General features: G+C 53.7%; 6 protein-coding genes across 6 annotated transcripts; 3 read left to right on the forward strand and 3 right to left on the reverse strand.

The window, feature by feature from the left end:
- Positions 1 to 379: 379 nt before the first annotated feature.
- IAQ61_007849 (uncharacterized protein) lies at positions 380 to 3,332 on the reverse strand. The gene is made up of 4 exons (XM_003841953.2): positions 2,519 to 3,332; positions 1,826 to 2,437; positions 1,684 to 1,767; positions 380 to 1,612 (listed from the first exon to the last, which is right to left on the reverse strand). The coding sequence occupies exons 1-4, from the start codon at positions 3,099 to 3,101 to the stop codon at positions 405 to 407; spliced, it is 2,487 nt and encodes an 828-aa protein (XP_003842001.1). The 5' UTR covers positions 3,102 to 3,332; the 3' UTR covers positions 380 to 404.
- Positions 3,333 to 3,801: 469 nt separating this feature from the next.
- On the forward strand, positions 3,802 to 4,104 carry IAQ61_007850 (uncharacterized protein; the record flags this gene model as incomplete). The annotated part of the gene is made up of 1 exon (XM_066097762.1): positions 3,802 to 4,104. The coding sequence occupies one exon, from the start codon at positions 3,802 to 3,804 to the stop codon at positions 4,102 to 4,104; it is 303 nt and encodes a 100-aa protein (XP_065952259.1).
- A 489-nt stretch (positions 4,105 to 4,593) lies between these two features.
- On the reverse strand, positions 4,594 to 6,746 carry DED1 (DEAD-box ATP-dependent RNA helicase; the record flags this gene model as incomplete). Its single annotated transcript, XM_003841952.2, has 3 exons — positions 4,594 to 5,092; positions 5,151 to 6,473; positions 6,529 to 6,746. 3 exons carry the CDS (start codon positions 6,744 to 6,746, stop codon positions 4,594 to 4,596), a joined length of 2,040 nt encoding a protein of 679 aa, XP_003842000.1.
- Positions 6,747 to 8,179: 1,433 nt separating this feature from the next.
- CPR2 (Peptidyl-prolyl cis-trans isomerase B) lies at positions 8,180 to 9,526 on the reverse strand (the record flags this gene model as incomplete). The annotated part of the gene is made up of 6 exons (XM_066097763.1): positions 8,180 to 8,463; positions 8,571 to 8,888; positions 8,945 to 9,027; positions 9,083 to 9,177; positions 9,236 to 9,369; positions 9,415 to 9,526. Coding segments are annotated over 6 exons (1,026 nt in total), but the record flags the coding sequence as incomplete, so codon positions are not given.
- Positions 9,527 to 9,622: 96 nt separating this feature from the next.
- Positions 9,623 to 10,166, forward strand: IAQ61_007853 (mitochondrial 37S ribosomal protein uS13m; the record flags this gene model as incomplete). The annotated part of the gene is made up of 4 exons (XM_003841949.1): positions 9,623 to 9,625; positions 9,672 to 9,716; positions 9,784 to 10,050; positions 10,104 to 10,166. The coding sequence occupies 4 exons, from the start codon at positions 9,623 to 9,625 to the stop codon at positions 10,164 to 10,166; spliced, it is 378 nt and encodes a 125-aa protein (XP_003841997.1).
- A 670-nt stretch (positions 10,167 to 10,836) lies between these two features.
- Positions 10,837 to 11,583, forward strand: IAQ61_007854 (uncharacterized protein; the record flags this gene model as incomplete). Its single annotated transcript, XM_066097764.1, has 3 exons — positions 10,837 to 11,000; positions 11,076 to 11,175; positions 11,279 to 11,583. Exons 1-3 carry the CDS (start codon positions 10,866 to 10,868, stop codon positions 11,581 to 11,583), a joined length of 540 nt encoding a protein of 179 aa, XP_065952261.1. The 5' UTR covers positions 10,837 to 10,865.
- Between the last annotated feature and the right edge of the window lie 235 nt (positions 11,584 to 11,818).

Genomic DNA, 11,818 nt, shown 5'->3' on the forward strand with positions numbered 1-11,818 from the left:
AAACAAAGCGAAGCACACCATCCCAACCCAACCCAAACCCTCCTCCCCTTGCCCCTCTCCATGACACAAGAAGCAAAAGCCAAAACGACAATAAAGAAAAAATTAGATATCTGTGAGATTCAATGATATGCCAGAATAAGGGGGTTATTTTGCGGGGAGCTGGGGGAGTCTTGTGTTCTTGCAGTGTGCTGGGTTGTTGTCGAGTATGGGGAGATGAAAAAGGGAAAGAGAAATCATATAATACAATCAGAATCAGTATAATTCCACCATTACTATCACCATGACGCCGATATCAATATCAGTATCAATATCCATGTCCAACACTTTCCCTCCTCCCCCTCCCAACTCAACCGAACCTCCCCCACCCCAAAAAACGCCAAAAAAAACCCCCCAACACGCCCACCCTACCTCAAAGCCCTCGAACCCGGCAACGACCGGCCCTCGCCATCCCAACCCCGCTCTTCATCCGTATCATCATCCGACGCTGCATGTTCATCCCCCGGCTCCTCCGCATCGCCATCTGCATCCGGGCTGCCCTCCCCACGACCAAGAAGGACCTCTCTATCCTCAGCGTCGGGGTCAGGGTCAGCATCAGCATCAGCGTCGCGATCGACATCGCGCATGATTTCGTCTTCGGATTCTGTTTCTTCTTCGCGTAAGAGTCTGCGATGTTGTTGGCGTTGAGATTCCTCGAGGTTGGCTGCGTCGAGTGCTTCGTCGGCGTCGGCGTCGGCGTCGGGATGTGCAACGCGTTCATCATCAGGACCAGACTTGCTCTTGTCCTTGCCTCGTGTCCGTCTACCCGTTCCCCGCCGTCCTTCCCATCTCTCCACCCTTCTCAACGCCCTGCCCAGCATCTTGGCCCGGTAATAACTCTCCTCGCCATGATCGTTGACCTCGCCGCCGAAATCCAAGGGCACAAGCCCGGCCGGCATGGGCGGGGGTGTTTGCGTCTTGGAAAGGTCCATGGCACCACCCGCACCACTATCAGCGGTACCGCCATAATACTTGCCCAGGCTGTGCGTCTCCTCATCCGTGTCGTAACCGTCCGGCATGCCCTTGCAGCGGATCCAGCTGAGCATAATCGGGTTTGCGCGACGCCGGCGCCGACTCGCGAGTGCGTATTCCTTGCGCAGGCTACGGGCAAGAATCACGTCGACGCGGCGGCGCCGGTATTGTTCTACTGCGAGTTGGTGCTGGGTGAGCGGGCGGGTGCGTTTGTGCGAAGGATCGGAGCCGTTGAGCGGGAGGTAGAAGCCGTGGGGCCCGTTGAAGGTGGGCGCGCTGGTAGAGGGGGAGGCGCCGTCTTGTGAGGCTGTGGCGTCGAGGCGTGATTTGAAGGTTCTTGCGGCGCTGCCGGGGTGGTGGAGGCCCGATGAGCGATTTCGCGACCAGTTGCCGCGGCCGGGACCTTTGGGGGCGGGGGACGAGGAAGGGCCGGCGTCGTCGTTTAGAAGGGTGTTTATACGCATGTTGGGTGTAGCGGCATGCTGTTTGCTTGTGGTGTTGTAGACAGAGTTTGGGGGAGAGGCCGAACGTGTGCGGTCAGTGTCTGAGGCATAGTCGCGCTCGAGGAGGGATTTGGCCAACTTGGTGCGGCCGCGGGCTGAGCCTGGTGGTTGTATTGGTTAGCTTCATTCTGGCTTGGGGTAATAGACTTGGAGGTGGAGGTCAAGTGCTTACCGTGGGAAGGCGATTGTCGATCTCTGCCAGGGGTAGAAGCGCCATCATCTGCTATGACAGAGAAGACAGGATTCTGGTTGAATGCTAGCTAGAATATCAGTGTTCACATTCAAGACCAGCAAATACCAAGGCCTCGACTCACCCTTCTTGTTCGTCCTCTTCGGTCCTGTGACGACAGGCGCCATGTCACTCGCAAGAATGGCGGTCCTCTCCTTGCGCTTGATCTCTCCAAAATTCTTCTCCTCGGGTGTATCCACATTCTCGAGCGCCTCCTGATCCGGCGTCAAGATGTCAAAGGGGGGACATTTGATTGGAAAATCGGCTGTCGCAGGATCATCTGCAGGTCCCAGCTGGCCGTGGCCAAACGGGTTGTTCTCCGCAGCGTGCTTGGAGAAGTCGCTTTCGAGATACCACCACATCAGCCAGAGAAAGGCGGTGGCACGGCTCCTGCTACTAAGATTGGGGCGCATGACGAGATCGAAGAAGTCGCGGGGCGGGAAGAAGTGCAGCTCCGAGATCTTGGGGGCGTATTGGGAGAGGACGAAGATGAGGTTGACGGGGTTTGTGCGTGGAATGGTGGCGGCCATGATTTCTTCAATGGTGCTGGGCTGCTCCCTATCTTCTGTGGCGCCCTTGAGGATGGACTTGAGGCGCGGCGCATCTTGCAGCTGCTTGTAGGCGTTGGGATCCTGGTGTGCTTGGAGCGAAGGGATCGAGTGATATGTTCGCAGCTGGGCGCGCATCTCGGGAAAGACTGCAACATGTTAGCGGGGTGTATGTGTGTGTTATTTGGGCGACAAATGCCCAAGCATGTCCAGAAAAACATCGCACTTACAGTTCAAAGTAGTATTCATGCGCCCGACATTGACCAGCAGACAGACCATGGCCATATTGATAGCAGCCGGCCGCTCAGTCAGCAACTTGTCCTTGAGAATCTTGCTGCACTTGCTGCTACCAGCCATGGCATCGAGATAGATGTCAGCAAACGTGTGGCCGCTCGTGCCATCCGACTGCTTGGTGAAGACAGGCTTGTCGTCTTCAAACACGAGCTTGAGGAAGTCGTACTGTATGTCCTTGCGCCAGAGCGGGATGCCGTCGTCCTTTTTGAGATGCTTGATCTTGTTGCCGCTGTAGACGGATGAGACACTGCCATTGGCATTGCGCCGTGTGGTTGTCGTCGTGGCCGTGTAATAGGGACGGGGCGCATCCGTGTCTGTCGCTGGTCGCGAGCCGTCTGGCACATCACCTCCTGCCTCGCTGTCTTCAGGCGCTGGTGTATTGGCCACCGATGGTGATGCTTTGTTGCTGTCTTCCATGGTCGGGTCTGCGAGGATGTGTCGCAGGCTGTTTCTGCTGTCCGCCTCTTCCACGCGTCCAGACGGAGGAGCGGACGAGGTAGGCGCGTCCTCCATGGCCATGGCGAGATCGGCGACCTCTTTGTGTTCAATCTAATCGGTTGCGCCTCGAGATCTTGCCAATATTGTGAAGCGATGAGAGACTGGGGATGTTGGATTTTGGGAGGTTTGTCTGTTGGGCGACTGCGGAGAATGTGAAGTTGGTTTCATAAGGTTACCAAGTAAAGTACGGTTACGGTTACGGTAAGGTAAGAACACGAAGTTGCAGATCGGCAACTTACCGGTAGCTCCCTCTTACCAAACAAGTCCAAGTTCCAGCCCCCCTACGTAACTCAAATCCCAGTCAATTCACTCCAGCCCCTGCTATTTCTCCCTGTCCCAGTCGCATTGTCACATGTCACATGTCATCATCATTATCATACATGTGTATCTTATATCTGCCAGATAGCACGCGGATGGATTCCATGACTTTTGGCATGCCCTTTCACCTACAGTAGTAATAGCAATAACAATGCTTCACTGTACTTTACTTCACATCTCAGCATAACCGCAAACTGCAAGCTTCAACCATGTGCATTCAATTGCACAAAGCCATGTACACCACACAAGACAGTCATCATGCTCATCTCTTCGAAAACACTGATTTCACATGCTCAAAACTATTGCTTTTTATCGAGATTCCCTTAACCCAAGTCATTTTTTCGCTGGGTCCGCATACTGCTGGCTTATGTGCACGGGAAGAGTACGAAGGGGGAGGGAGGCCATGGCTATCAAGAAAAAAAAGCCACAAACAAACTTCTTGTTCCACGATGCCAAACTGCCCCGCCGAGCCAGCCATGAAAAGAACAGCCACATGAGATGGTCACCGCAAAGAACCGGGGTATCTTCCGTCGTCGTGAATGTTGAGTGGGCAGCAACAAGGGCAACCCTCATGAACGCCGTCTACTATGCGAATGTCATTACCAGCAAACTTCTTCCGTCGTCCCAGACAAAACGTCGCGCACTGTTCCTCCGCGTGTGGAGAAACGCGGGACAAGAGGACGACGAGGGAAGACATTATCGCTGAGGAGTATGACCAGGGAAAAGGAATCGCTTTTGTCGTACGTGGGAAATCGCTGGAAAGGGGCCGTCCACGTGTAGAGAGTGCCGGAAAAACGAGATCTATAATCTCCCCAAGCAGCATGCTTAGCAGAACTGCGAAGACATAAAATATTCGTAATGCATGCCTATCCGTAAAGAGGCGGGCGGTCCTGCCATCAACGCTCAAGCTCGACAACGGGGGTGTCGAAAGGGTATCCTGTGCGACTAGAGCTCGAAAACAGGCAGATCCGCTTAGAAACAGGCGCTGTCTATATGCTGTTGGGGAATGAGATTCCGCAGTTCCGTATCGATCCGTGGAAGCCGATAAAGAAGCGCATCGATCGTTCAAAAAAGGCATAGGAAAAAAGAGAAAGGAAAGGTAGGCCGTAAGCGAAAGCAACACGAAGTCCCAGGGTATCGAACAGGGAAAATGCAATCCCGGGTTGGCCTGATCGTGAAGCCTCCAGGGTGGCGTTTACCACCAAGAGTTGCCGCCAGGGCCAGATGGGTTGCCGTAGCCTCCACCATAGCCACCACCACCACCTCCGTAACCACCAGAAGCAGGGGGGGCGGCATAGCCACCAGGAGCGGGTCCACCACCGTATCCGCCACCATAGCCTCCCTGAGGAGCTCCACCCCAGCCTCCGCCACCCATGCCGCCGCCCATGCGACGTACATCACGAGTTGCAGCGCCGCCACGGCCACGACCGCCACCGCGTCCTCCGCGACCGCCACCACCGAAGCCAGAGCCTTCGCGAGCAATAGATTCGAGGAAGCTCGGGACTTCCTGGTTGGCCTCCTTGAGGAGATCGAGGAGGTCGCGTACAACACCGCGGTTGCCACGGTTGAAGAAGGCAGTCGCGATACCAGTGTTTCCGGCACGACCAGTACGACCGATACGATGGACATAGTCGTCAATGTCGGTAGGCAGATCATAGTTGACCACGTGCTTGACATTAGGAATGTCCAAACCACTATATTGCATTTTACGTTAGTCAAAGATTCTCAGAGAATACATGTGGTGATTCTTACCGGGCGGCAACAGCGGTGGCAACCAAAATGGGGCAACGACCGTTGCGGAACATCTCAAGAGCCTTCTCACGCTCGCGCTGAGTACGGTCACCGTGAATAGAGGTGGCAGGGAAACCCTGGTTGATCAAAAAGTCGGAGAGGGAGTCGGCCATGCGCTTGGTTTCGACGAAAATCAAGGTGAGACCAGCACCGTGGGTGTGAAGAATATCAAGAAGAACTGAGCGCTTGTCGGCATCTTCAACGTATTCGACCTTCTGTGTGATGTTCTCAGAAGTAGATCCGACACGACCGACAGAAAGAAAGATGTACTCCTTCAAGAAGTCGCGGGCGAGCATCTGGATGTCGCGGGGGAAGGTGGCTGAAAACATGAGCGTCTGGCGGGCAGCGGTAGGAGGCATGTCCTCGCCCTCGACGATGCGGCGAATCTGAGGCTCGAAACCCATGTCCAACATGCGATCGGCCTCGTCGAGAACAAGGTATTTGATGTTGGCAAGAGAGATGCGACCACGCTCAATCAAATCGACGAGACGACCGGGGGTAGCGACCAGAAGATCACAGCCACGCTCAATCTGGCGAAGCTGGGAACCAATATCCGCACCACCATAAACGACACAGGGACGGACCCATGAACGGTAGGCGAACTTGCGGGCCTCCTCGAAAATCTGAGATACCAGCTCACGAGTGGGAGCAAGCACCAAAGAAGTGGGGTAAGCCTTGCGCTGACGTCCGTATCCGCCTGCCTGTGACTGAGGGGGAGGAGAAGGTCCGTTGACGAAGTTCTGGGCCAGGATAGGGAAGAGGAAACCACCAGTTTTTCCAGAACCAGTCTGAGCACAAGCCATGAGATCACGGCCGCCCATGACAATGGGAATAGAGTATTTCTGGACAGGAGTAGGGACCTTGTAGCCGGAGAGCTCGATGTTGCTCAACAGATGGTCGTCCAGAGGAGGGTTTGTGAAGCGAGTGACGGGCTCGGGCACACCCTGACCGGAAGCCTCGACGGGAATGTCGTCGTACTTTTCGAAGTTGATACCGGTCTGCTGCTTGGAGGGGTCGTTGGGGACTCCGAAGAGATCACGCTCGAGGCGCTGGTTTGCAGGGCCTGGAACGTGCTTGCCGTCCTTCCACTGACCGTCTCCAGAGCCTCGGGTAGAGCCTCCACCAGCACCACCACCTGGCTTGCCGTAGGCACCGGGGTCGAACCTTCCCTGAGGAGCGCCGCCCCATCCACCGCCCTGGGGACCGTCACGACCGCGGGGAGTGAAGTTGGGTGCGTTGGCCCAGCCGCCGCCGCCACCGTTCATCTGCTGGGGAGGACCGTGACTGTTGCATTATCAGCATGTTTTAATATCGTGAAGCAGCTTCTCAATGTACTCACCCTCCTGGTGCAGGTCCCCAAGCACTGCCACCAATGCCAGGGCCGCCGCCGTTCATCATCGCAGGCGGGCCGTCCATGGGGGCAGGGCCACCAGGGCCACCTCCCGGACGGCCGCGCAGATGGGGAGGAATGTAAGCAGAGCGCTCGCCGTTGAAGCCGTTGGGAGCGTGCTGCGAGTCGTTGAGGTTCAGACGACCCATGTCGAGTTGTTCAGCCATGATGAAGTAGGTGAAGAAGTGGTCGTGAGGCAAGAGAGGTTGGATTGTATAGTTTGTTGGTTTCTTGTGATTCTGCGAGATGACGTGGGAGAAAGTCAACGATTACTGTCTAGTCTCTGGCTGACTCGACGGTGAGCGACAGACAAAAACTGGCAGAGTTCTAGGAGACGAAAAGTCGGAATCGAAGGCAGAAACGCGCCTGAGAGTCGTTTTTTTGACAGGAAAGAAGGGAACGCCTCTGTCCTGAAGAAAACGAGAAGAGAGAAAAAGGGTGAAGACCAAAAGAGAGGACTTCACAGGGACTGTGTTGGTAGGATCGTGTTAAGAAAGCACACTGAGGGGGGTTTTATTGGGAGAGGGGGGGGAGAGTGGTGATGGACAGGACTGAGACTGAGAATTTTAGGGCGATAACACCCTGATGACAGTAGCGCGGCGCTTGGACCCTGACTTTTTCTCGCTTGCCAGCTGCGATAGTGATTGTGGCGAGTCGGTGAGACAGTGAGACTGAGGGTTGGGCGGTGAGACGGGCTACAACTTATTTATTTTTTGTTGGATTCGAAAGCCAGTGATGGGCTGCGTCATGTTGCCTGTTACCATGCTGTCCTGTGGTGACTGGTCTGGTGTGCAGTTGCTTGCAGCGTATCCTGTTTTACTGCGGTGGCGGCATGGCCTTGTTCCCTTAGCCCTCCCTCCTCGTGCTTGGCCACCGGGTTTGTCACACCAAACTAGCAGGCAATCTCCACAGATTTGTATCACAACTACAAACAAGCAGACAGTCAACTTACTCTATTCCTGTTCATGACATTGGTGTCTAACGATTTCCACAATCATGGGGAAGAAGGAGGTGGTGGTGGTAAGAGAGGTGCAATGCTCCCTGCTTACACTTTGTCTCAACTCAGGAAAAGTGTATTGCATCATTACAGAAGCCTGTTCTACACTTGAGAAGAAAGGCTATTTGCTATATGCATCCGCAATGGCATGTACAGTTTGGTTTCTAGACTATGCACACACTATCCTCCATCAAACTGTCAAGACTTGTAACATGACTACCCTATAAACCAAACCAGTCTCAATCAAACAGCTGTCTTGGAGATAGCATTCACAAAACAGAATCCCCCTACCATCCACAACCACAGAAGAAATAAATAAAAATGACTGCAGAGAGGGAGACTGATACAGTCGAGTTTTTGACAAGTACCTTGCAGCTTGCACCCTCTGCAGGACACTACCCAACGACTACAAGGTATGTTGTAGACACTACGCAACCACAGTGGTGGTGATGTGCGCAGATGATCTAAGGCCGGGCTGGAAAGATACTTGCCGTGATTACATGGAGGAGCAATACCATGCAGAAAAGATCATGAATTGCGAACCAAGACCGCAAGTGAAAAAACCAATAATATTCTGTGCAAGGCATCTACCGTTGATAAAGTCTAAGCCATACTCCTCGTCTTCGCATGCCCACTGCCGTTACCTCTAGACTTGAGAAAAAGCGTGCAGACAGTAGCGACGCCACCAATGATGAACACCTTTTGTGCGACCGACAGTCCCTCAGCAGATCCACCAGCCGCGGCAGCAACAGCAGCGGCCAAACCGGGAGTAGTCGACTTGACCGATTCCGACGACTGAATAGTAGCCTGTTCCTCCTTGTTGTTCGATGCAGCCGTAACGTCGAGATTGTCACCGGGAGTCGCGGGCTCCGCAACACCGTAGAGATCTTTAGGTCAAGAAGAAAAAAATCAGCCAGCATCCCTACAAAAGCCCGGGGCTACGACACCCGGAGCACGCCGTCGGCATACTCTAGTCATAGTTCAGCGTGTATACCTTCCGGAGGGACCTCGAGCTCGCCGCTCTTGGCAATGGTGACGGGCTTGAGGGGCTTGTCGCCGCTGCCCTTGGGCAAATTTTCAATGGCTTCGACCACGTTGTAGCCTTCGAGCACTTCGCCAAAGACGACGTGCTTGCCGTCGAGCCAGCTGGTGATAACGGTGGTGATGAAGAATTGGCTTCCATTCGTGTCTTTTCCGCTGTTTGCCATGGAGAGAAGGCCCTTGCGGGTATGCTTGAGCTTGAAGTTCTCGTCGGGAAACTTGGCACCGTAAATTGACTTTCCGCCGGTTCCGTCTCCCCTGGTGAAGTCACCTGTAAATGAGTGTCAGCAAAGGCCTTACGCGTAGCTCGTGATGAGAAGTCCATACCTCCTTGGATCATGAAGTTCTTGATAACACGGTGGAAAGAGGAGCCCTCATAACCAAATCCCTTCTCGCCAGTAGCCAGAGCACTCCAGGTATGTAAGCAACCATCTCAATTCCACATTGTGTCCACAAGAAACATACCGGAAGTTCTCAGCAGTCTTCGGTACAGTCTTGCCATATAGACCAATGACAATACGGCCCATGTCCTTGTCTCCGTTCTTCATATCGAAGAAGATCTTGAACGCACGTCTGATTAGCCACAGCTCTTGCGCTGATACTCTAGTATTTGCATACCTTGTGCGTGATCTTGGGTCCCTTGTTCGCCTCAGTGCCCTGGGCGAAGAAGACAAAAGCAAACGACAAGACCAGCATAAAGCTGATCATCAAGCGTTGAATGGAAGCCATGATGACGAATGTGTGCTCCTCTTCTGTGGCGGGGGAGCGTATGGGGGGGTTGTATGTATTTGTTTAACCCCTGGGGTGGTGCAATAGGGTGATGTAGCCGTGGTTGAAACGTGGTGTTTTACTTGCGGGCGGCGGCAAAGCGGCCTCCGTTTTGCCATGCCCGACCGCCTTCTCAATACACGCTAGAGCCATCTTGGTGATTCTCACGAAGCATCAAGTTGTTTGGTGTATAAGACGCTAAGCACCACCAAAAGTGTTTGAGGGGAGGTCGTCACGATGGTTAGTTTGCAATTGGGACCTCCGGAGTTGTACTGACTGTGATTAGGTGTTTATAAACGGATTCAGCTTCACGGAGGCGACGCTCGTCAAGGTATGCGCTCTCTTACGGATCCCCCGTCTCCCGTCGCGCGAGGATGGCTGACGGCTTGCTCTCACAGAGGTCCCTCGAATCGTTCTTTGGCATCGGTCCCAAGGTTTCGCAGAAAATTATGGCGAAGTTCTATATCCATCCGTGGCAGAAAGTCGGATCGCTGAAGAACTCGACGGTTTTGGAATTGACAGAGGAGCTCACGAACATGAAAATTGAAAACGATCTAAGGAGACAAGTGCAGGACGATATACGAAGATTGAGAGACATGGGAACCTATAGGGGAAGGCGGCACGCCATGGGGCTGCCAGTGAGAGGACAGAGAACAAGGACACAGGTAGGTTGGGATGTTTGGCAGTTGTGGATGGACTGCGCTGACTTGTGGGATAGATCACTACGGCTCGCCGTTTGAACAGGATGGAACGCGGTGGAACTGGACGCGTGGCCATGTAGGAGAGAATGCAATGGGTCAATTCATGTATCATATGGAATAGAGCACAGGCATGTCAGGAGTTGAATTTAATGTTGGGACGACTGAAGTCAACGTGGTCAACAACTTTACACTCACATGGAATTACTGCTTATGCAGAACAAACTGCCTACCTACCATGATAGAGCATTTTGCAACCATACCTATCCCACACATCAGCGACAGGAGGCTAAAAAGGGGCGTTGAGATGACAACGAATCCATCAGCACAGTCAGCCGGCGATATACAATTGCACGCTATAAATGTCCTTTGAATGCTAAATCACTAGTATTGCTTTTACTATCTTGATGGGCCGAACAAGATGAAGGTAAAATGCAGTAGAAGTATACTAGGTGAGTAAGCAAATAGGTATTGCCGACGTGCAAAAAGCCTAGTCTGGCAAAAGTCTCTCGAGACGAAGGATTGATTCTAGTGGTGGTGGTATAGTGATAATGACTAGCTACCTAAGTACTCACAGCCTACACTATGTAGGGCGATAGGTGCCCTAAAAGCAAAAGCTGTCTCAATTCCCCGCACTCGTAATCTCCCCCTGACGAGCAAGGAGGGCCGAAGTGCATCCTCCCATGGTTCACGGCGACCGTATGTAGTCAGGTTGGCCGTTGTGTGCTGGGGAGGGTCGGTAGGTAACTGAAGGAACCGCCCGCGGCTCCCTGCATCTGTACATGACCATAATTGCACAATGTTGCCCGTCGCGGCTGGCCGTCTTCGCTTCGGACAACAAGAACGTTTCAGCAGTGCTCGACCATTCTCGACGAGGGGGCGGGCTATCTGAGGCCGATCACGTGGCAAGGAATGTCGTACGATGTTAGAGACAGATGGTGTTTCTAGAGGTGGCATCGTCCTATGTAGGCCCTAGGTTTTGTAGTATGTAGGTACCAGCACCAGTCTCATCCACGGTAGGTAGAGTAGGGCATGCGCAGATTCAGCCGGAGGTCAAGCCAAGCGAGCTGCAGGTCCACAGCAACCTTGGAAGTAGGCATCACGTTAGATGATCGACGACATGCACTCCCTCCAATGCTTATCAGCGCCCCGGCCAGTAAGTGATTCTGGAATCTGGAGTTTGAAGTTGGAACAGCCGGCAACGATTCAAGTGTTTGCGACAGTACAGGTCAGCAGTCAGCAATCCGCCCAAGCTCGAGCTGTGGTCATGGAGCATCGCAATCACAGCTCGAACGGCTGACTATGATTGAAAATCTCGACACACCATCAGACAGTTCAAAGATGTGTCGCGCATGGGAGCGGTGGGCCAATCAAGGAGGCTACCGGGCTGAGAGCCAGGGGGTTGCCTATCCCCTGGTCGGAATTATGGAGCGAGAAGACAAGCAAGACAAGCAAGACAGGCAGAGGAGCAGGCGGATAGGGCAATATGGCAAGCCATAAATCACAAGGGGCCCAATCAGAGGAGAAGGGAAAGAGGGCATTTGGCGCCCACTACGACGAGACAATCAGACCAGACCTGGACTGGCATGTGTCGTGTCGCTTGGTTGGGGTTTCACCCTCCATGTGCATCCTGAGTGACTGCATGCAGCATTGCGGAGGCGAGATCATGGGGATAATGCGCTTGGGCAATGCATCCAGCGCGTTGGTGTTGGTGTGTCGTGGTGGGGAGGCGCGG

This window comes from Plenodomus lingam, assembly GCF_022343315.1.
Source record: "Plenodomus lingam strain CAN1 chromosome Unknown contig_3, whole genome shotgun sequence".
NCBI lineage: Eukaryota > Fungi > Ascomycota > Dothideomycetes > Pleosporales > Leptosphaeriaceae > Plenodomus > Plenodomus lingam.

What these genes read in the sequence shown, in the direction of transcription:
- IAQ61_007849 (XM_003841953.2), bottom strand. Translation starts at nt 3,101, where the DNA reads ATGGCCATGGAGGACGCGCCTACCTCGTCCGCTCCTCCGTCTGGACGC. An exon ending in CATGAATACTACTTTGAACT is followed by an intron (nt 2,438 to 2,518) that starts GTAAGTGCGATG and finishes AACATGTTGCAG; the next exon opens with TCTTTCCCGAGATGCGCGCC. An exon ending in TCGACAATCGCCTTCCCACG is followed by an intron (nt 1,613 to 1,683) that starts GTAAGCACTTGA and finishes TACAACCACCAG; the next exon opens with GCTCAGCCCGCGGCCGCACC.